At 52.8% G+C, this 18,245-nt stretch overlaps 6 protein-coding genes across 8 annotated transcripts; 5 read left to right on the top strand and 1 right to left on the bottom strand.

The window, feature by feature from the left end:
* Positions 1-566: 566 nt before the first annotated feature.
* PV07_05773 (uncharacterized protein) lies at positions 567-2,641 on the bottom strand. Its single transcript, XM_016392689.1, has one exon. It carries the CDS (start codon positions 2,581-2,583, stop codon positions 1,045-1,047), a length of 1,539 nt encoding a protein of 512 aa, XP_016250208.1. The 5' UTR covers positions 2,584-2,641; the 3' UTR covers positions 567-1,044.
* Positions 2,642-2,754: 113 nt separating this feature from the next.
* On the top strand, positions 2,755-3,876 carry PV07_05772 (uncharacterized protein). Its single transcript, XM_016392688.1, has 4 exons — positions 2,755-2,941; positions 2,996-3,094; positions 3,148-3,473; positions 3,524-3,876. The coding sequence occupies exons 1-4, from the start codon at positions 2,802-2,804 to the stop codon at positions 3,781-3,783; spliced, it is 825 nt and encodes a 274-aa protein (XP_016250207.1). The 5' UTR covers positions 2,755-2,801; the 3' UTR covers positions 3,784-3,876.
* A 157-nt stretch (positions 3,877-4,033) lies between these two features.
* PV07_05771 lies at positions 4,034-8,466 on the top strand. Of its 2 annotated transcripts, XM_016392687.1 has the most exons (4): positions 4,034-7,226; positions 7,280-7,336; positions 7,398-7,628; positions 8,028-8,466. In XM_016392687.1, the coding sequence occupies exons 1-4, from the start codon at positions 4,255-4,257 to the stop codon at positions 8,113-8,115; spliced, it is 3,348 nt and encodes a 1,115-aa protein (XP_016250206.1). In that variant the 5' UTR covers positions 4,034-4,254; the 3' UTR covers positions 8,116-8,466. The 2 variants fall into 2 exon arrangements, with proteins under 2 accessions (XP_016250206.1, XP_016250205.1); XM_016392686.1 differs by having other exon boundaries at positions 7,398-8,466.
* Positions 8,467-8,645: 179 nt separating this feature from the next.
* On the top strand, positions 8,646-10,573 carry PV07_05770 (uncharacterized protein). Its single transcript, XM_016392685.1, has 3 exons — positions 8,646-9,609; positions 9,666-9,906; positions 10,000-10,573. Exons 1-3 carry the CDS (start codon positions 8,802-8,804, stop codon positions 10,268-10,270), a joined length of 1,320 nt encoding a protein of 439 aa, XP_016250204.1. The 5' UTR covers positions 8,646-8,801; the 3' UTR covers positions 10,271-10,573.
* Positions 10,574-11,549: 976 nt separating this feature from the next.
* On the top strand, positions 11,550-13,734 carry PV07_05769 (uncharacterized protein). Its single transcript, XM_016392684.1, has 2 exons — positions 11,550-13,144; positions 13,196-13,734. Exons 1-2 carry the CDS (start codon positions 12,321-12,323, stop codon positions 13,611-13,613), a joined length of 1,242 nt encoding a protein of 413 aa, XP_016250203.1. The 5' UTR covers positions 11,550-12,320; the 3' UTR covers positions 13,614-13,734.
* A 233-nt stretch (positions 13,735-13,967) lies between these two features.
* PV07_05768 lies at positions 13,968-17,620 on the top strand. 2 transcript variants are annotated; one of them, XM_016392682.1, is made up of 7 exons: positions 13,968-14,194; positions 14,251-14,362; positions 14,416-14,471; positions 14,527-14,969; positions 15,022-15,935; positions 15,981-16,560; positions 16,620-17,620. In XM_016392682.1, the coding sequence occupies exons 1-6, from the start codon at positions 14,124-14,126 to the stop codon at positions 16,518-16,520; spliced, it is 2,136 nt and encodes a 711-aa protein (XP_016250201.1). In that variant the 5' UTR covers positions 13,968-14,123; the 3' UTR covers positions 16,521-16,560; positions 16,620-17,620. The 2 variants fall into 2 exon arrangements, with proteins under 2 accessions (XP_016250201.1, XP_016250202.1); XM_016392683.1 differs by having other exon boundaries at positions 13,968-14,362.
* The last annotated feature ends 625 nt before the right edge of the window (positions 17,621-18,245 follow it).

Below are 18,245 nucleotides of genomic sequence, written 5' to 3'. Positions count from 1 at the left end.
CGAGGTCGGTTGGCGACGAGGCTACTGTCGCAGGACCTGGTCGTTCCGAAGCCAGTCAGCGTCCAGATTGGTAAAGATCCGGCCTGAAACCGCCAATTGGGGCGGCAATGCAGGGGAAACATCCACCAAGGAGAGGCCCAGCAAACGGGCGAGCCGGTTAGGCTATCGAAAGAGCCGATAAGCGTTAGCTGGACCAGTGGCCACGCCATTTGGTGCCAGGAACCCGCCACCCACGTAAAGACCCTTGCTTGGAGCCGAGGGAGCCTTGCAGAAAACGGACGCTAGTCAAGAGGCCCCGTAGTGCGGCCTCCTGAACCGAGGGCAGTCGATGTGAGCTGGTGAGCTTCCGTGCAACAATGATAGCCAGAGAAGAATACTCGGTACAGGACTGTACCACATAGAACTGGAGAGTAGAAGTGACGAAGACGAGGGGGTTCAAAAGGTGCGAGCAGGACTGTTAATTGTGGGCTTGGCATCGACACGTCATCTGGTCCAGACTCGGCACTGCTCGCACTAACTGGGAGGTCCGTAGTACGGAGAACTTCCATATACGGAATAGTCATTCCGTAGCGGCCTAGTCTCTTACTAGTGACACACGTGCTACAAATATATACAGAGACCAGGGACTGTGGACTTATATCAATCCACCTTGTAGGCACCTAGTAATCCCCATCATCCTCGCCATTTCCACCGATTCACTTCCCAGCCACCATCTCTCCTCCGCCGTCTTGGAAAGCTGACCTCGCCGCCATCCCGGGAGTCCGCACAGTATCAACATGGGGAATGAAAAGAAAAATACAACTCCTCCGCCCCCGTTTGCGGATCCTATCTAATCAAATCCGCCTTTGCCTCTGTGCAATCTAGGGACTGCTCCTGGCAACGTCCAAATTGTGCGTACGAAGGACTCGTAATTGTCTTCTAGCGTTGATATTGCCAATTCGTTTCATCTGGGTACAGGCCACGCGTCCAAATGTCGTGCAGAAGCGAAACCTTACGGGGATCGGGAACGAGATACATACCATGTGCCAAATCGACCTTCGGACTTCAGGACTTCTTCTCACGCCCTTGAAGCACTGCCATCACGTCGCTCATGTTGTCTTTATCGCCCTTGCGTTTCTTCGGACCACGCTTCCGTCCACTTTTCTTCGCTGGCCCTTCACCCTCATCCCACCCAGCTTCGTCCTCGTCATCGTCGTCCGCAATTCGACTTTCGCCAAATCCTAGATCTAAATCTGCAGCATCTGCTCGATCTCTTTCTTTTAGCCGCGCCAGCAATTGCTGCTGTCTCGCGGCTTTGTCGGGATCTGACTCGACACCTGATTCCCCACTCGTCTCTTCATTTCTTCGTAGGCCTGCGGCCCGCTTCAGCGCCGAAAGGAGTGTGGGATCTTTCAAAATTGGATTGGTGCGATCCTCGGCTCCCTCTTCTTGATTGCTTGTCGCAAAGTAATTTCGTGGCTTGTTGTTCGTCGATGCAGCGGTCTTGTCAGTGGTGTCTACCCTTGCTGTTGGCTCTTTCTCGCCGCCCTCATCTTCTGACTCGCTGTTGATACTGGCGAGCGGATTGTAATCGGCCACTCCTTGGAAGATATCGTCATCTTCCTCTTCGGCGGCTTGCTGGTCCAAAAGAGCTTGTTGTTTCGCTCGAAGTTCTGCTGGCACTTCCATCCCAAGAGGTTGGTTTTGATCGCCTCTCGAGAGATCCTCTTCCTTCTCAAGCCATCGAGTCTTCCTCTTCGTCGTTCCGTCTTTATTGGTAATGAGTAGCACCTCCCGGCGCCGTCCATTGATGATTTCGACGAATTTCTTCTTGTTTGGCTTCTCTGAGGTTACTTTCTTGAAGCGTGCTCCAAGCGCTGGTTCTGGATGTGAGGGCTCTGATATTCCGCTTCGGCTTTCTTTTAACCGCCGCAAGATCGCATCTCGTGTCATGGATTCTTGAAGATCCCCAGGTGCTTCATCTTGTGCCTTCCTCGAGATTGGCCTGTCCACCTTCACGTCCTTTTGCAGCGCTTCCTCGAGCTCATCATCCAAATTCACTTGAGCAGACTCCTCCTTCTCAGCTTGCGGCGTGTTGCGGACATCTTCGCCTCGTCGGACTCTTTCCAGCAGCTTCCAGTCCAACCCTTTCACTAGATGTGTACTGCTAAGATCGCCGCCGATTCCAATCTCGCTTTTCAGCTTTTCAAAGGTAGCCTCGTCAATCTGTTGTAGTTTGTACATCTCTTCCAACGCCTTGACTCGTTTTTCCTTGTCATCTGGTGATGATACCCCCTCCCCATCCGCCTGTCGAGCCAGAGTGCGGTCCTGGTAGCCAGAAGCGAGTTTGCTGCCTTTCGGTGCGCTAGATTTGAATTTCTTCGTGGGAGGCTGTCCATCGTGTTCTTTTCGATATTCTGAAACTTGCTGCGTGAACATTTTAGAGGCGTTGAATCCCGCAACGGAGCGAGGCGTCATGGGAATCGATGAGCGGGCTCTGGAGCCAAGTACGGGCTTCTTAAAGGCTTGCGGGGAGGCCCCGCTGTTGGAGGTATCTGCATTCTGGCCAGTTTGAAGGAGACTGCGGAACTGAGAATTGTCCATCGGAGGCTGTGATAGCGCAGAGCGCCTCTCTAGTCATTAAACAGATATCAAGGAAAAGGTACCAGCTGAAGAAAGTTGCGGGCGGAGTTGTTCTCCAGAATAATTCAGTGTCGGAGATTTTGGCATTGCGCTCCGCTCCTTCTCCAAATCGACTCCGCCCATATATCATTTCTCGCCAACAATCTTTCCAAGTATCAAACAAACGTCTAGAGGTCAAGATGGGGAAAAAGCGCAAGAACCCCGAGCGTGTCGAGCATTATGACGAAGCGCCTCCAAAGAAGCGGCCCTTAACAAACCCCTTGCCCGAAGGTGTTCATCATTACCAGGACATCGAAGAAGTTCCGTGGGACATTCAAAAGTATGCACGGCAGGGCCTATTTTCTACAGAGGCTGACCTGTTTCACTTCCCCAGATATTGGCATCAAGGCTACTCTATCTTTTCAAAATATGACGACGGTATCTGGATGACTGATGATTCATGGTATGAAGTCACTCACGAGTCGGTCGCAAAGTAGGTTCCACGTCTTCTCCTTCACTGTACGAGGACTGTCTAACCCCGATAAGTACTATTGCACAGCACATGGCAGAGGCAGCGCCAGAGGGCAAGTCAATCATCTTCGACATTATGTGTGGCGTCGGGGGAAACACTATCGCATTTGCGCTTTCCGGCAAATGGAAACGAGTCTATGCGATTGAGAAGGATGCAGCTACTCTGGCCTGTGCCAAACATAATGCCGAGATCTACGGCGTCGCAGACCGGATTACCTGGTTTCAGGGGGATTGTTTTGAGATTCTAGGCCTGGACGAGTCCAAGAAGGGGAATACTGTGGAAGCGCTTAAAGCGATTGCTGGCAGTTATGGTGTCATTTTCGCCAGCCCCCCATGGGGAGGTACGTACTCAAATCCCATGCCAATAACTTGACGCTCAATCTTGACACAGGTCCCGGGTACCGCGAAGCCGAAGTCTTCGACCTCGAGGCCATGCAGCCATACCCTTTCAGCCATCTCTACGAATCTCTCCAGAAGCTGACGCCTAATGTGGTACTGTATTTGCCGAGGACCAGTGACCTCCGGCAAATTGCCAAAGTGGTAGGGGAGGACAAGAAGACCCAAATTGTACATTACTGCACAAAAGGCAGCAGCCGGGCCTTATGTGCATACCTAGGAGACTGGGGATCGCTGAGATTGGGAGATTTGTGATTCAAGTTGGCACGGACTGTTGCATAATGTCACTCTGCATGGAATATTGCTATGATACCCTGAATTAGTGAATTAATCATACTTGGCTCGGACTGCAGCCTCAGTTTGCGAGGGACGAAGAAGGACTTGCATTACCTGCGGCAAGGCTGCGCAAGGCTGACGCTAGCGCGTCAGGCTACCGCCAAGTCACGCCAAACACGAGTCACCCGGTCCGTTTGCTCCCCTTCGGTGTCTTTCCCCCAACTCCGAACTCTCGTGTAATTGTGCCTCTTCAGCTTCCCTACAACATCCCCTACTTCATCGTGACCGTCGGTTGTAACATCTATATCGACTCTCCGGTTCAGTATCTGAAGAGTCGCAATGACAGTTACCGTTACCTGAAGCGATGCGAGACTTTGGCGGCAAAGGAAACACTGCTGCGGGGTCGGCGCAGTTTCACTCAAACATCACTTCCTCTTGCAACCCGGCACGATGGCCACCGACGTCTACCAGCAGGCTGATGACCTCGACGGTCTTTTCGATGACGGCGATGATGAGATGGCCGATTCAACAGCCAATACCCCCTTTGACCAGAGTTTCAACGTGCCAGGGGATACAAATGATGAACTCAGTGCACTGTTGAATGAAGGTGGCGGCGAGGGATTCAACTTGGATGAGTTGAATGAAAGAGAGCTGGAACAGGGCGAAAAGGCAGACGATGCGGTTGATTATGAAGATATCGGTGACGATGACTCGTTACCTGAGGATGAGCCGATGCAGGTCGAGATAACAACGGACATGCTGCCTGGGATCGAGGAGAACGCTTTGGATGGCCTCGATGATGACGACCTCTTCGGCCCTTCTAGTCCTATCCTAGTCAGTGCCCCGCCGCCCGTGACTACTCCTTTGAAGTCCGACGAGAAGCCTCCGAAGGATGCCGATCAAGAGTCCGACCTTGCCTCGGAGCATGGCGACGAAGCCACGCAAGACCTATCTATGCTCGAGGCCGAGCTGGACGAGGTTGAAGATGCGGAATATCGCATACAACTTGCTCTTTTCGCACAATCTGGTAAAGGCTACATTCCAAAAACGGAGCAGGAGAACATTGAAGAGTGGTTGAAGGTCGAGTTCCCCAAGTTCAAGCGCGACGAAGCACCATACTTCAATGAGCTCTTCCCTCCCCGACCGCACAAATGGCAGGGGAAAACACCGTTGAAGCCTCCAAAACAAGTCCGCCCAACAAAAGTCAACTTGGAAATTGAGCAAGACCAAAGAGTGGCGTTCAATTCAGTGGTTGCGATCAACGCGCCGGAGGTTGGCGCAGATTTTGTGAAGATTAGAGAAACCGCAGCCCCTGTTGAGGCTGCAGAATCTTCGGAAGAGTCCGATTCTGACGAGCCTCTTCCTGGTGGTCTGACCATGCGTGATCTGGAGTTCATGTGCACTGAATTCGATACACTGTCGCACCTGGCATCTTCGGACGATGGATTCGTCGAGATCACCCCCCGAATTGTCGACAGCGACGAAGAGATGTTCGGTTTCGATGAACTTGATATGGAGAAACCCCGCAAGAAGCGCCGCCTTGGTTTGGATCCTCGGGATATTGTCAAATCGCGTGAGCTCGAGGTACCCTCCCTCGATGATCCCGAGAAGACGACTGCCAGACTGGCTAACAAGGTCGTACTGGACTTGAACGACACCAATCTCCTTGTTGAAGAGGTTGACCCGGAGGCTCTCAGAGCAAAGGCCCGTCCTGGCGAGAAGCGACCTGCCGTCAAAACGCTCAAGGATCGCCTCCAACATCGCTTCAAAACTTCCAACGATGCTGAATATGACCTTCTCAAGCAGAATCATAGACATAAAATCCGAGGCCAGCTCACCAATCTGACCATCGAGCATTCACTGCCTGCTGTTCGCTTGCAATACCCATACTACCAAGTACAGTTGTCCCTCCAGGAGTTGCGCAATTTCCATCGGAAACGAATGCACTTCAGACATCCCATCGTGTTTCGGCAACCAGCGAAGGTCAAGAGAAAGCACCAAAAGCATCGACCCGCTTTGGAGTTGTACCCTACCACGAAAGAGATTTCGATGGCCGATAATTCTTCGATTGTTCTCCTTGAATATTCCGAAGAACATCCGCTGATGCTGTCTCAGACTGGCATGGGAAACAAGATCATCAACTATTATCGCAAGAAAAGCAACGAAGACAACTTCAGGCCCAAATATGATATCGGTGAGACCTCTTTGTTGCTACCGGAGGACAAATCTCCGTTCTATATCTTCGGTCAAATTGATTCGGGCGAAACCATGACAGCCCTCTACAATTCTATGTACAGGGCTCCCATCTTCTCCCAAGATGCCAACTCTCAGGATTTCTTAGTCATCCGAGAGACTACGGGAGTGCACGGGCAAAGCCACTACTTGAGGAATCTTGAAAACGTTTTCGTGGTTGGACAGGAATTGCCTTCGGTTACCGTTCCCGGAACACATTCACGTATGGTCACAACTGCGTCCAAGAATCGTCTGAAAGCCATATCATACCGCATCGCCCGCAAGAAGAGAACCAACCGCATCCATGTCGAAGATGTTACGAGGCATTTTCCTGGCACCACGGACATGCAAAACCGACAAAAGATGAAAGAGTTCATGGTTTTCAACAAAGAATTCAAGGAATGGGAAATGAGGCCGGGTGATAAGGTCCCCAGCGAAGAGCAAATCCAGGGCCTGATTCGGCCGGAAGATATCTGTCTCTTGGAGGCAATGCAAGTCGGAGCACAGTATCTTCAGGATGCCGGATATGCGGACAATGATGAGGAAGATGACACCAAGGAGAATGAGGCCGATAGTATCGAGCAGCAACTCGCGCCATGGAGAACAACCAAGAACTTCCTGCAGGCCGCTCAAGGCAAGGCCATGCTGAAGCTGTTCGGTGAAGGAGATCCATCAGGTCGCGGTGAGGCATTTTCATTCGTCAAGACGAGTATGAAAGGTGGATTTCGACCGATTGGCGGATCTGCGATGGACGCGATTGCCTTGAAAAAAGAACTCGGTGGTCACAGCTATAATGTCGCTCGACAACAGAAATCCTACGAAGAGTCCATCCGTGGCATTTGGGACAAGCAGAAAGCCAGTCTCAGCTCGAAGATCGAACCTTCTGACCTCGACATGGAAGGCGATGTGGACGCCCAGGAAGACAAATATCCGGAGAGTCGGTCGAATATCCGAGCAACGCCCATGTCTGGAACCCAGACACCTTCGATGTCGAGGCGTCGGGATGACGAGACGGCCACCTCATTCAGTAGACGCAGCGTTGGCAGTCAGACTCAGAAAGCACTACGGATCGTGCGCCGAATTAAAACCAAAGACGGTGAAATCATCGAGCAAGAGCACATTGAAACTGACCCGGCAGTGATCAAGCGATATATGAAGATCAAGGAAGCGGAAGAGATGCAAACCACAAGGTTCGTGACCGGCCACACTTTGGTGTCTCGGTCTTTTGCTTACAAGTATAAAGCCTCAGTGAACTCGAACCTACCGGTGATCCAGAGCAGGACGCGCGGCGGAAGAAACGGTCAGCAAATCCCTTCTGTCACGCGTGTTGGGATACTAGGTTTGCTAACCACTCCGAACAGACTCGAGGAGGCTCTCGCCCAACTCGAGAAGAACAAGGCTCGCAGGCAAAAGCGCAACAAGAACAAAGAAGCCCTCCAAGCTGCTACCTCACCTGGCGGCACCGCCATGTCTCCGGACGGGGAGGGAGCTGGTGGTGGTGGTGGTGGTGGTGGCGGGGGCAGGAATTCGCAGCCAACGCAGCGGAAGTGTGCGAACTGTGGTCAGGTGGGCCACATCAAGACCAACAAAAAGTCAGTCACCAACGCTAAGTGTAAAAATTGCAATCTCCCCATTGATCGCAAGGTTGGGTTCCTGTGGATGAGTGCACCGAACTTCTCGGGTTGATCGCATTGAGAAGATTGCCCTCTTTCTTTCACTTTGGTCTGAGAATGATGGTCTTCGAAAAGCTTTCACCGACATCGACATATCTCGTTTGATGGTCGCCCCCCGAGGACATGTTTCGACATTTCAATGCTTGCGCATGTGAGGCTAAAGACCTCCATATCTCGCTCTCGGGAAGCAAGAAGTGCGCGATCCCAGCACCATCAACACCCGTCTAAGCGATCCGGGACTCTCCAGTGCTGTGCTTAATGCTTTGCTATCTCATTTCCTGGTCATTGTCCAATTGCTGACACGATTTTCTTGTCAAGATTATGTCCCCTGCTCAACGGTACCATCAAGCAAGAAGACGGCTTCAACAACGCTGCGTTCATGGGCGCACCACCTACGATGTCTTGAGGAGACCGTCGATCGTTCTTCCGGCGGCATGAGAGTTGAGACTGGAATATTCGCAACGAAATGGGGTTATCCTAAAGCATGCCACCATCGTCAAGATGTGTGGATCGAGTGGCTTTTGTCCATAATGTTGGTAGACGGTAAGGTCGACGGAGTTTGCAAGGCGCGGGACAAGGGACATCATTGCATCTCTATACTTTGTATAGATTGTTTTATTGCATAGCGTGGGTGCACCATATCGACTGATGTGGTCGTTTTACCAAAAGCATGGGGCGTGGTGAAGAGTATCGCCAGCACAATAGTCTTTTGCATGTACCAATATGACATGAGGCTTCTCGAGAAGCTCTATCAAGATTTGCCGCAAGCCTCGGCGGTATCCCCTTTTGTTTCGTGGTATGATATGATATCTCCCGCTTACCAGGGAAACTCCGCCTTGTCACGTGGCCGGCCTTGCGGCATGGCTGACCGATCTCGTGACGGACTTTTATCGGCACAACATGTCAATGCTATCAATACGCCTTCTGACCGCCAGGGCGCAATCCAAGCTTTTCTGTAAACGGGCATAATAACCTTTCGTCTTGCCTCTTTGGTGTCCCACAAATCTTTCTCATAAACTCGACCGCTCCTTGAGTGTGATCAGCCCTCGGTGCAGGAAGCAGGAGCTCAGACGAAGTATTCTTACGTGCAAGATGGCCTCGGGCAAGCAATCATACATCATCGTCGGAGCCGGAGTGTTCGGGGTATCCACTGCCTATCACCTGATCAAGAAGTACCCTGGGGCGTCGGTGACTCTAGTTGATCGGGATGCCTTTGATGCAGAGAGCCGCGTGGCCGCCTCGTGGGACTGGAATAAGGTGGTGCGCGCCGACTACGACGACATAGTCTACTGTCAACTGGCCCTGGAGGCACAAGACATCTTCGAGACGGATCCGCTGTGGAAGCCGTACTTCCACAAGACGGGCATTTTCTGGACATGCCGCAGCAACTATGCACAGGAAGTCATTGACAACTACAAGAAACTCGGCCGGACGGCGGATCTTCGAGCCGTCACAGTCGACGAAGCCCGCAAACTGTACGGCGGGCTGTTCGAGGACGCTGACTACGACGGAGTCCAGGAGGTGCTGGTCAACAAGACCAGTGGTTGGGCTGCGGCTGGAGATGCCTTGCGAGCCGTCACCCGCAAGGCCATAGAACTCGGCGTGAAGTACGTGACGGCCGAAGTTGCGACCTTACAGCTGGACCCTCGTGGGCGATGTTATGGCATCAAGACAACAAAGGGTGAGACTTTGACAGCCTCGCACGTTGTCCTTTGCACGGGTGCATACACCCCGAAGCTGTTGGAACTGAGCGCTGCCAGCACTGGTCTCAAGGATCTTCGAACGGAAGGCAGGATAGTAGCAGGTGGTATCACAACGGGGATGACGAAACTCGATGACGAGTCATACAAGAGGTTCGCCGCTATGCCCGTGGGTGTTCAGGGATACACTGCACAGATAGGTAATGGGCTGCCTCTGCTCAGCCACGTTTGTGCGATCGACTAACTGTAGAGACAGGCCCGTTTATTGGTAGTCTCCCTCCGACCCCAGACAGAGAAATCAAGTGGTGGGGACAAACGATATTCAAAAACACTCACGAAGTGCTACCGGGGCGTCATCTGTCAGCGCCGCCCGCAACACAAGACTACAGTCAATGGAACGTGTCCAGGAAACTCAAGGAAGACATCGACTACGCGAACAAGGTGTTTTACGGCAAGAACGGCGCCAACTGGACGATGGAGAAACATCGGATCTGCTGGTATGCCACCACTGCAGCCACCCCCCTTGCTTTTTCATCCCTGACACAGAATCTGAGAATGGACTTGAAACTGACTTCTGGGGAAATTCCCAGGGATGCCTTCACCACGAGCTCCGACTTCATCATCTCGCCACACCCGGCCGCGAACGGCCTGTACCTCGCTACCTGCGGCTCGTTCCACGGGTACAAGTTCTTCCCCGTGCTCGGCAAGTACGTGCTGCAGATGCTCGAGGGGTCCCTGGCGCCGGAACTGGTCGAGAAATGGGCCTGGGACCGCAAGCGGCCGGATCCGGCGCTCAACCCGGACTACCCTAGATGGGAGATGAAGGATTTCTTGGACCCGGTGAGAACGTCGAAGCTGTAGGTGGAAAACCATGTGGGGTCTCGCAAGTTGTAATAGACGGGAGGGTTTTGGATGCAGCAACAAAAAGAAAATGAACGTATTTATGCATGGGAAAGGCTTGTTGCCCTATATATCTCGTTATTCCCTGAGCGTTCCTGCCTGTCGTCGAGCGATATTTGGATCATGAACCGAACTCGTGAGGAGCATAGCGTGGTAAATGGCGGCCAGATCACTGGCCAGAGTCCTTGTCGTCGTCTAGACTTGTCAACAAATTGGAACCCTTGCCAGCAACGCTGCTCTTCACGCAGGCTTGCAGTCTACTCCGTCTCTCCCGCGTCTGCCGAACGAGATGCATAAACGATCCAGGAATCGACACCGACCTCCCTATGACGACGATCTCACGAGTCTCGTTAGAGGCTTCACTGTCAAACAGGTGGACTTAACATAGGAGTGATCTGGGTTCCCACCTATCACAATTTCAAACGGGGTCCTCCAAAGCCAATCCAGGTGTCTGAGCTTACGTGGGTTGTAGTAGGTACACGCAGGAGAATTTCGACGCCATGTATCGTATCTTACAGCAATCGGGTGATTTGATTCTCTTATCAGACCGGGAGATTTTTGACGAGGATCGAACAAACACGGTCCACAAATGTCCTACACCCTCTCAAACAGGGTCCTTGCTCCACTTCGGTGTTGATCTGCCGTCCCCCGGGGTGATGGCTTCGAGCAGCTTATGCTTCGAGACTACAGCATGCTTTCCGGGCTTCCCTTCACAGAAAGTTCTAGGCGTCAGGATGACTCTCGATCGGTGGAGTAAAATGGTGATGGTGGTTTGTTGGCGGTGATGACATCAACACCGAAATGCTCAGGGACTGTTGCAACCGTAATGCCAGGCGCCAGGCGTGGAGGGCATTCTGCAAAGCACAATCACTGCGTCGAGGCCACAGAGGAGAGCTGTGAATCGGTAGCGGGAGGATGGGCTGGGATTGTAAGATGAGGAGCGCCCGTACAACGAGCGTTAGGCATACCCCTTTTCTGCAGCCTCGTAATTCCTGCCATAGACATGTAGTGCACTGTATACGAGCCCATTAGCGGTCGAAGCCTTGCCAATTGGAATTGCCGTCCATAGTCTTCAGCTAATACAGAGTACGACGTAGATGCGAGCAAGGCTCAGGGGTTTATAGGTCAATCACATGACGGCACGTGAGAGCCAAAAGACGCCAAGTCTTTGAAATGACACGGACGCATTTCTTGACTGTATAAAGTCAGACATTGTCCCAACCACGGCTTCGATTCTATTCATGTCCTCCAATCGAGGCGCGGTTCCAATCGGAGCAAAGCGCCCTCGTAGTTTGATTTCACCACCACCATGCTCAACAAGAGACGGCGCTTATCCAGCGAGATCCTTCTCCTGAGAGTTCCGCGTGCTGTACACCGCGGACTCGGTGTTTGATGCCCAGCTCCCGCACCTCCGAGCTCAGTCATCGTGATTTCCTCCAAACCGATGGACCCCTGCAGCCCCATGAGCTAGAGACGAGCTTTGATCAAGATGGGTGCCTTGATGGTCAGGATTCCAAAACCCACCGTGGTTAGAAGATCAGCCGGTCCACGACAAAGCCAATGATCTCAAGGTGAGTCATGGAGGTCACCAGCCCGAGACCGATCACAATGTTGCACCTGCGACAACTTTCGGGATGTGCTGTCAGGAGCATCGATAAGGATGGGGTGCGTGCCTTGAGGTTCTGGCCCTTCCGTGGGCACATGTTCTTTATCTGCCAATGATTCTCCGCTGTTGCCGCCAGCGGTTGCCCTTCCTGTTTGATATCTCAGCCGGGCCCGATGCCCCGATCATATGACCGGCATTCTGCCTTGACCCCTTTGGGTTTCGAAATCCTGAGCAATGCTAACGTATCTGGCTGAGACAAACCGGCCGCCGTGTCCGATAAGGACATCAGCGTGGCGTCTTGAGGAGGGAGCATATCTGGATTTAAGCTTCCCCATTATCATGTTGGACCTGGTTTTTCACCCTCATCGCGACCTATCTGTTTGATCTTGGTGCCCTCACAATACCATGGCGCAATCGTTCTTGAAAAACTACTTGGGTCTGGGATGGTCGTCGCCGGCGGACGACAAAACCCCTGTTAGGGCTTTGCCGGCATCCTGGTACACCTCACAGGAAATGTATGAGCTGGAAAGACGAGCGATCTTCTCCAGAAAATGGCTTCTGACCACGCACAAACTGAGACTGCCCAACCCGGGGGACTGGCTACGATATGAAGTGGCTGGCTACCAGTTCATTCTTTGTCGGGACCGGGATGGAAACATCAATGGCTTCCACAATGTCTGCAGACACCGTGCCTTCCCCATTGTGACCGAGGAGAAAGGTCACAACACTATCTTGTCCTGCAAATACCATGGCTGGTCGTACGGCCTCAATGGCAAGCTCGCAAAAGCACCAGAGTATCAAGACCTGCCAGGGTTCGACAAGTCGAAGAACGGCCTCCTGCCTATCCATACCCACATCGACCATAATGGCTTCATTTGGGTTAACTTGGATGGCGGGGCGAAGCCAGAGATCGCCTGGAACGACGACTTCGAAGGTGTCGACGAGCAAGCCAGGTTCGAACACTACAACTTCGATGATTACCAGTTCGACCACAGCTGGGAGATGGAGGGCGACTATAACTGGAAGATCCTGGCCGACAATTACAATGAGTGCTACCACTGCAAGACCACCCATCCCGATATTCCCACCATCGCGGATCTCAGCTCCTACGGGGTCGAGACCAAGGGCGGCCATATTCAACACTTTGGCAACCCGACCCCGGAACAGATTGCGCGTGGTCTCAGGGTGGCTGCCACCTACTTCTTCCCCAATGCATCCTTGAACGTTTCGTAAGGACATGACTTCCCGAGTACCCTGACCCCATGCTGACCCTTTCCTAGGCCGCACTTTTTCTTCATCCAGAGATTCGTGCCCAGCGGTCCTGTCAAGTCAACCATGAAATATGAGGTGTACAGGAACAAGAACTCTAGTGATGAGGACTTTGAACTGGTCAACCAGATCTACAAGAGGATCATGTCAGAGGACAAGTACCTCTGCGTCAACACCCAGAAGAACCTCAACGCGGGAGTCTTTGTCAATGGCGAGCTGCACCCACGGATGGAGAAGGGTCCCCTGTTCTTCCAGAAGACAGTGCGCGACCTGGTGCAAGCCCACCACAAGCGAGAGACGGATGCGCATGATGAGATCTGGCCGGCTCGACAGACACTGCCGAAAGCCGATGTGACCAGCCAGAAAGACGTTGCCTTTTGCTCTGCTGTGGATTGCTGCAGGATCAACAAGGAGCCCATTGCTGTGTAGCGGTCATTTATGGTAGATGTTGATGCTTCCCCGGAGTCATCAAGGCATTCTTCTAGTCTAGCGTCGTTCCTGTAATAGAATCCGCCGTCGTGGTGTTGAAGTGTCCTGGCTACAATGTCCCTTGTGCAATCCATGTCATTCGACGTCCTGTGATGTATTCACCAACACTCAGTGATTGGCTGGGTATGATCCCTGAAGGATCTCCGTAGATGTGCTGCTCGAGGCTGGATCCGCGCCAATGATGGAGGGTGTTTAGTGATGATGGTCAAGGATCCCGCGGGGCTTGGGGCGAAGTGGCGAGTATTTATTAGTGGAAGCAAATTCCCCCCCCTTTGCCTCGTAACCTTAACGACCATATCCGCAACGTCAACAAAACGAGACAGATAAGGCTTATTCTCCCCTTTGCTTCGCTGTACAATGGCCATATCTCGCAGCTCCATGTATCCATCCTCGGTCGCCAGTCTCCCAGACCTTTAAGGTCAGTCTGGGTCCTCTAGTCGAGTCCCCAACATGAGCCCGATGGACGAGACGAACAAGTTTGATGCGAGACGACGATCACACCACGCTTGCCTTACTTGCAGGTCTGTTACGCGTACTGCGGTGTTGCTTGATGTGCCTTGTGCCAATGGTATTATAGGCGGAAGAAGACTCGCTGCCCGGGCGAGAAGCCTGCCTGCTCCAGCTGTGTCCGCCTGAAGCAGCCATGCTCCTACGCCCCTGTGGTCAGAGCGACGCGAAACGGCCGATCGGTATGATACATGACCCCTCCGCAACGGTCTACCTGACTTACACCTGTCTACAGGAGGAGAGATTGGCACACCTGGAAGAGAAATTAGATCTCTTGTTAAGCGGTGGCCTGTACGAATGAGCCCGCCGCCGTGCTACCCTCCAATCTTCTGACCAGATGATCCAGGCCGAGCCATGCCACCCGTCAAGAGCAAGCACTCGAAGAGCCTGCTGATTACTCGGAGAAGTCGTACTCGGTGACCCCCCCCGCGCGCGAGCCCAGCTATCCTACCAGCCACCCTTCCTCGACCCTCGAATTCGACGCCGAGAATGCGAATCAGCGGCCTCGCCCATCCGACATCGCCATTGGAATCGACCTGTACTTTAAATACTGCCACAAGCAACCGATCTGGTGCTTTGGACGTGAAGACGTCGGCGACCATGGCTCGCTACCTGAAGAACTGGCCTGCAGTATCCTCGCACTGACTTCGCGCTTTCCTCCAAAGTGTGATCAGATGCAGCGCTATGGCAAGAACGCCAGGAGTCTGATCATGCTTCGTATCGCAAATGGCACCGTGGACCTTGCAACCATTGAGAGCTTGTGTCTGCTGTCGTACTCCTTTTTCATAGGCATGGATATCTGGCTAAAATGACGAGCGAACTCTTGCTGACACCTTCACAGACGGAAATATGTCTCTCGGCCAATTCCACGTCGGTCTGGCTTTCCAACTTTGTCGGTCCGCTACGCTGGACCTCGAGTCGACATACACTGTCGACGACGCGACCACGGAGCGCAAGAAACGGCTTTTCTGGAGCCTCCAGTTACTCGAGCAGTCTTACGGACGACAACATGGTCTTTTGAGTGTCCCTACGGAAACATGGCGACCATCCTATTCGTCGACTGGTAGAGGCCACGGGCCTGACAGGGAGATTGACCAGAAGGCCCCGCCGCTACCCAGAGACGACCTGGGATGTTCAACACCCACCGAGCCTGGAATCTGGAACACGAGTGTCCAGCTCGGTTGGGTGTGGAGCCGGGTGAGAAAATACGTGTCGAACTGCGCTCACAATATATGGAAGGAGCCGTGGCGGCACGACTCGATGTATGCCATGGTGCTGTCTGATTTTATGGAGACCGAGAACAGGATCCCCATCTGCCACCGATACGACTCGGTCAAATTCTACGAGCGCAAAGTGGAAGAGCTGAAGATCAACCGAGAGTATTGGGCGCCGTGGCTGAGGGAGCAGTTCACGTACCATGCAATCCCGACCGTCTTGAATCACCCCTTCCTCTATATTATCGGCGCACAACACAATCCAAACCTGGCAATTCCAAATACATTCTGGAGGAGATCTTCCGAGCTCGCCCTCTTACATTCTACCTGGATTGTTCGCATGATTGATATGGTCTTGGACAAGCAAATGCCGCTCGTCGATCCATTTTTTGGACATGTTGCTGCGATCGCAGCTACAGTGCACCTCTACTATTGTTGTGCTGCGGATTCCAGACTGAAACATAAATCAAACACGGATTTTGCAAAATGCAGGAGGTTTCTGAAAAGCTTTGTGCCCTTTTCACCGGCCTGCAAAGCTTTGGTAAGTCTTCCCCCAAGAGAAGGAGGTTGAGCTGACAGCTTCTAGGATTCTAATCTAGACAAGATGACACGAATTGCTGCCGGCTCCGAGAGCATGGATGTTGAGGACTGGATGCCATCCAAAATCTATCTCAGCGTGCCCCTGATGTGGGACATCCTTCAGTTCAATTGTATGACAGACTCCCGAGAAACACCGACTACTGGCTTGCTGGACGCCTCATTATCCCCCGCGGTGCCTCAAAAGTACACAGACGAGAGCTCAACCCTGGAGATCATTGTCGCCACCTCACCTGAAATCAGCATAAACACCGCCGATGGAGGGCAAGACGCCCCGATATTATCATACAGAGCCCCTGTTTCTTCTGCACCAGAGTCTGCACAGAAGAATGTCTGCAACGATTTATCGGTCGAGCAAGCGGACAGCCTTACGCTGACCACCACCCCCTGGCTCTGGGCGGACCCTTCACAGTTCGTCGGCATGGGAGACATGGGCTATCACGACTCGCAGCCCGCAATGGGCGATGCAAGAGCTGCGGCATGGTGGGAGGTCGAAAACATCGGCAACGTCATGTTTAATCACTTTTAGCGCGGCGTCTCGACCTTCAAGACTGATTTGGAGCATAAAGGTATGTTATTATTGGTGTCCATCTGCCTGATTTCCCGGGGCTAACATCTAGCGTGGCAGCGAGGGCGACGCAATCACACTGCTGTCGCGGTCTCGATGTTGACTTTGCGCCATCTACGTTGCGAGCTAGGAGTTTCACGGCGTAAATGACCTGGGAGTTGCACGGTGGCTGAGTGCGTTTACAAATCCAAACATCTCTCATTCGACGGTTTGGATCCGATAGAGTCTTTCACCCTGTGCGAAGACTAGTACGACCTATATATTATCAATCGAAATAGACGGGGAAGCATCCATTGCAGCACCATGTCTGAGTTGGCAAATCCCTCAACGAAAGCGAGCCAACTCCCGGGCCAGACGAGCGCATGACACTGAACGGACGACCTCCGTCGAGACAGCGCATGGAACACGTGTGCCTCTCTTCACGGCACTGTGGTCGACGGGGTGAGTGGTGGCAGGAGCAAATGCAAACGATCAGCCGACATTTTGTACACTCGCTGAATCCAGGACTCGGGCCGTATCTGGTATTGTCTCACCCGGGGTAGCCGCTCCGGGGTATCTGGGGGCCACAGGGCCACACCCTTTCGACGTCGAGGCGAAACGGATCGGAGGACCCAAGTTGGTCTAGAAGCGGTTCGTCGGCTCCGTTTGCCGAACAGAACCGTTTGAGTTTCGACATCAGGAGACGGGCAACGAAGATGGGAAGATGGAATCATTCCCAATCGGGCGCCTGTATCTTATCTTGCTGCCCACCCTACCTTGCTCGAGCGACAAGACGTGCGCTATCAGTCGATCATTTGTGGCTTCTGTCAGACGTATATTTTGCTGTATTCCGAGTGAAACTGCCGGTGTATCTATACCTCTTTTCTATCATTGGCTGGAATCCTACGATGACCGTGTACAACATCCCATAACTCGCATTCGTGTTATATGTCCATCTGTGGTCGGATTTGGCGAACTGGCATCTTGAAGGGGGGCGAAGTAGGTGTGACGTCTATGGAAATGCCGTCGGAGGGGATGTTTTGGCTTCGTCGGGACTCCTTTCACGGCCTCGTAGCAGGGAGTTCCCATTGTCTTCTCTCCGAACATGGTGTTATTGATATGCTCATCTACGTCGAGAACAAATCACAGGCCTCTTCAGGGCAATCCAAGGCTCATTTACTCGTAAAATCAACCCAATATCCCTGCGCGTGAGTCAAGACTGGCCTGCCTTGACACGGAGCATACCCTCCGCCCGCGAGTCTTCTCGTTCCCACGCGCCCTTTGCGAGTAAGATGTGATTGCAGTCCCCCACCAGCGAGCGAAGTGTAAGTAAATTCCGACGAATCCCGAGCGGTTGTATAATTGTAAAGGAGCTGGATCCGTCTTCTGAAAAGTGCCCTATCCTGTCTGTGTCTGCTGTAATGAACAAGAACCCGGAATCGCCGTCGTGCCGGGCCCCGTCGATGCTTGTTGCGCTGATGGATATACCTAGAGAACCTCTATGTTTTATAGCCGGGATGTCCTTCCACACACCCACTCCCCCGCCGGTTCTATATCTGGGCTGGCCTCGCGCTGGATAGGTAGGTTCTCAGACGCACAATAGGTTTTCTGGAGCGTTCCCCAGGTGCATGTACAAAAGCGCGGTATCCCGATCTTTGTCCTGAGCGTTGGCCTAGCCCCCCCTCCCCCCCTAAACATGCGGTCACA

This window comes from Cladophialophora immunda (assembly GCF_000835495.1).
Source record: "Cladophialophora immunda strain CBS 83496 unplaced genomic scaffold supercont1.3, whole genome shotgun sequence".
NCBI classification, from domain to species: Eukaryota; Fungi; Ascomycota; class Eurotiomycetes; order Chaetothyriales; family Herpotrichiellaceae; genus Cladophialophora; species Cladophialophora immunda.
The sequence above is the reverse complement of the archived record's forward strand: the minus strand, read 5'-3'. Positions and strand labels throughout refer to the sequence as shown.

Coding starts and splice junctions, on each gene's coding strand:
- PV07_05769 (XM_016392684.1), top strand. CDS start 12,321: ATGGCGCAATCGTTCTTGAAAAACTACTTGGGTCTGGGATGGTCGTCG. Junction 13,145..13,195: donor AATGCATCCTTGAACGTTTC/GTAAGGACATGA, acceptor ACCCTTTCCTAG/GCCGCACTTTTTCTTCATCC.
- PV07_05772 (XM_016392688.1), top strand. CDS start 2,802: ATGGGGAAAAAGCGCAAGAACCCCGAGCGTGTCGAGCATTATGACGAA. Junction 2,942..2,995: donor GTTCCGTGGGACATTCAAAA/GTATGCACGGCA, acceptor TCACTTCCCCAG/ATATTGGCATCAAGGCTACT. Junction 3,095..3,147: donor ACTCACGAGTCGGTCGCAAA/GTAGGTTCCACG, acceptor AACCCCGATAAG/TACTATTGCACAGCACATGG.
- PV07_05768 (XM_016392682.1), top strand. CDS start 14,124: ATGAGCCCGATGGACGAGACGAACAAGTTTGATGCGAGACGACGATCA. Junction 14,195..14,250: donor CACGCTTGCCTTACTTGCAG/GTCTGTTACGCG, acceptor ATGGTATTATAG/GCGGAAGAAGACTCGCTGCC. Junction 14,472..14,526: donor CTCTTGTTAAGCGGTGGCCT/GTACGAATGAGC, acceptor CAGATGATCCAG/GCCGAGCCATGCCACCCGTC.
- PV07_05770 (XM_016392685.1), top strand. CDS start 8,802: ATGGCCTCGGGCAAGCAATCATACATCATCGTCGGAGCCGGAGTGTTC. Junction 9,610..9,665: donor GGGATACACTGCACAGATAG/GTAATGGGCTGC, acceptor CTGTAGAGACAG/GCCCGTTTATTGGTAGTCTC. Junction 9,907..9,999: donor GAGAAACATCGGATCTGCTG/GTATGCCACCAC, acceptor GGAAATTCCCAG/GGATGCCTTCACCACGAGCT.
- PV07_05771 (XM_016392686.1), top strand. CDS start 4,255: ATGGCCACCGACGTCTACCAGCAGGCTGATGACCTCGACGGTCTTTTC. Junction 7,227..7,279: donor GAAGAGATGCAAACCACAAG/GTTCGTGACCGG, acceptor ACAAGTATAAAG/CCTCAGTGAACTCGAACCTA. Junction 7,337..7,397: donor GACGCGCGGCGGAAGAAACG/GTCAGCAAATCC, acceptor CACTCCGAACAG/ACTCGAGGAGGCTCTCGCCC.
- PV07_05773 (XM_016392689.1), bottom strand. CDS start 2,583: ATGGACAATTCTCAGTTCCGCAGTCTCCTTCAAACTGGCCAGAATGCA.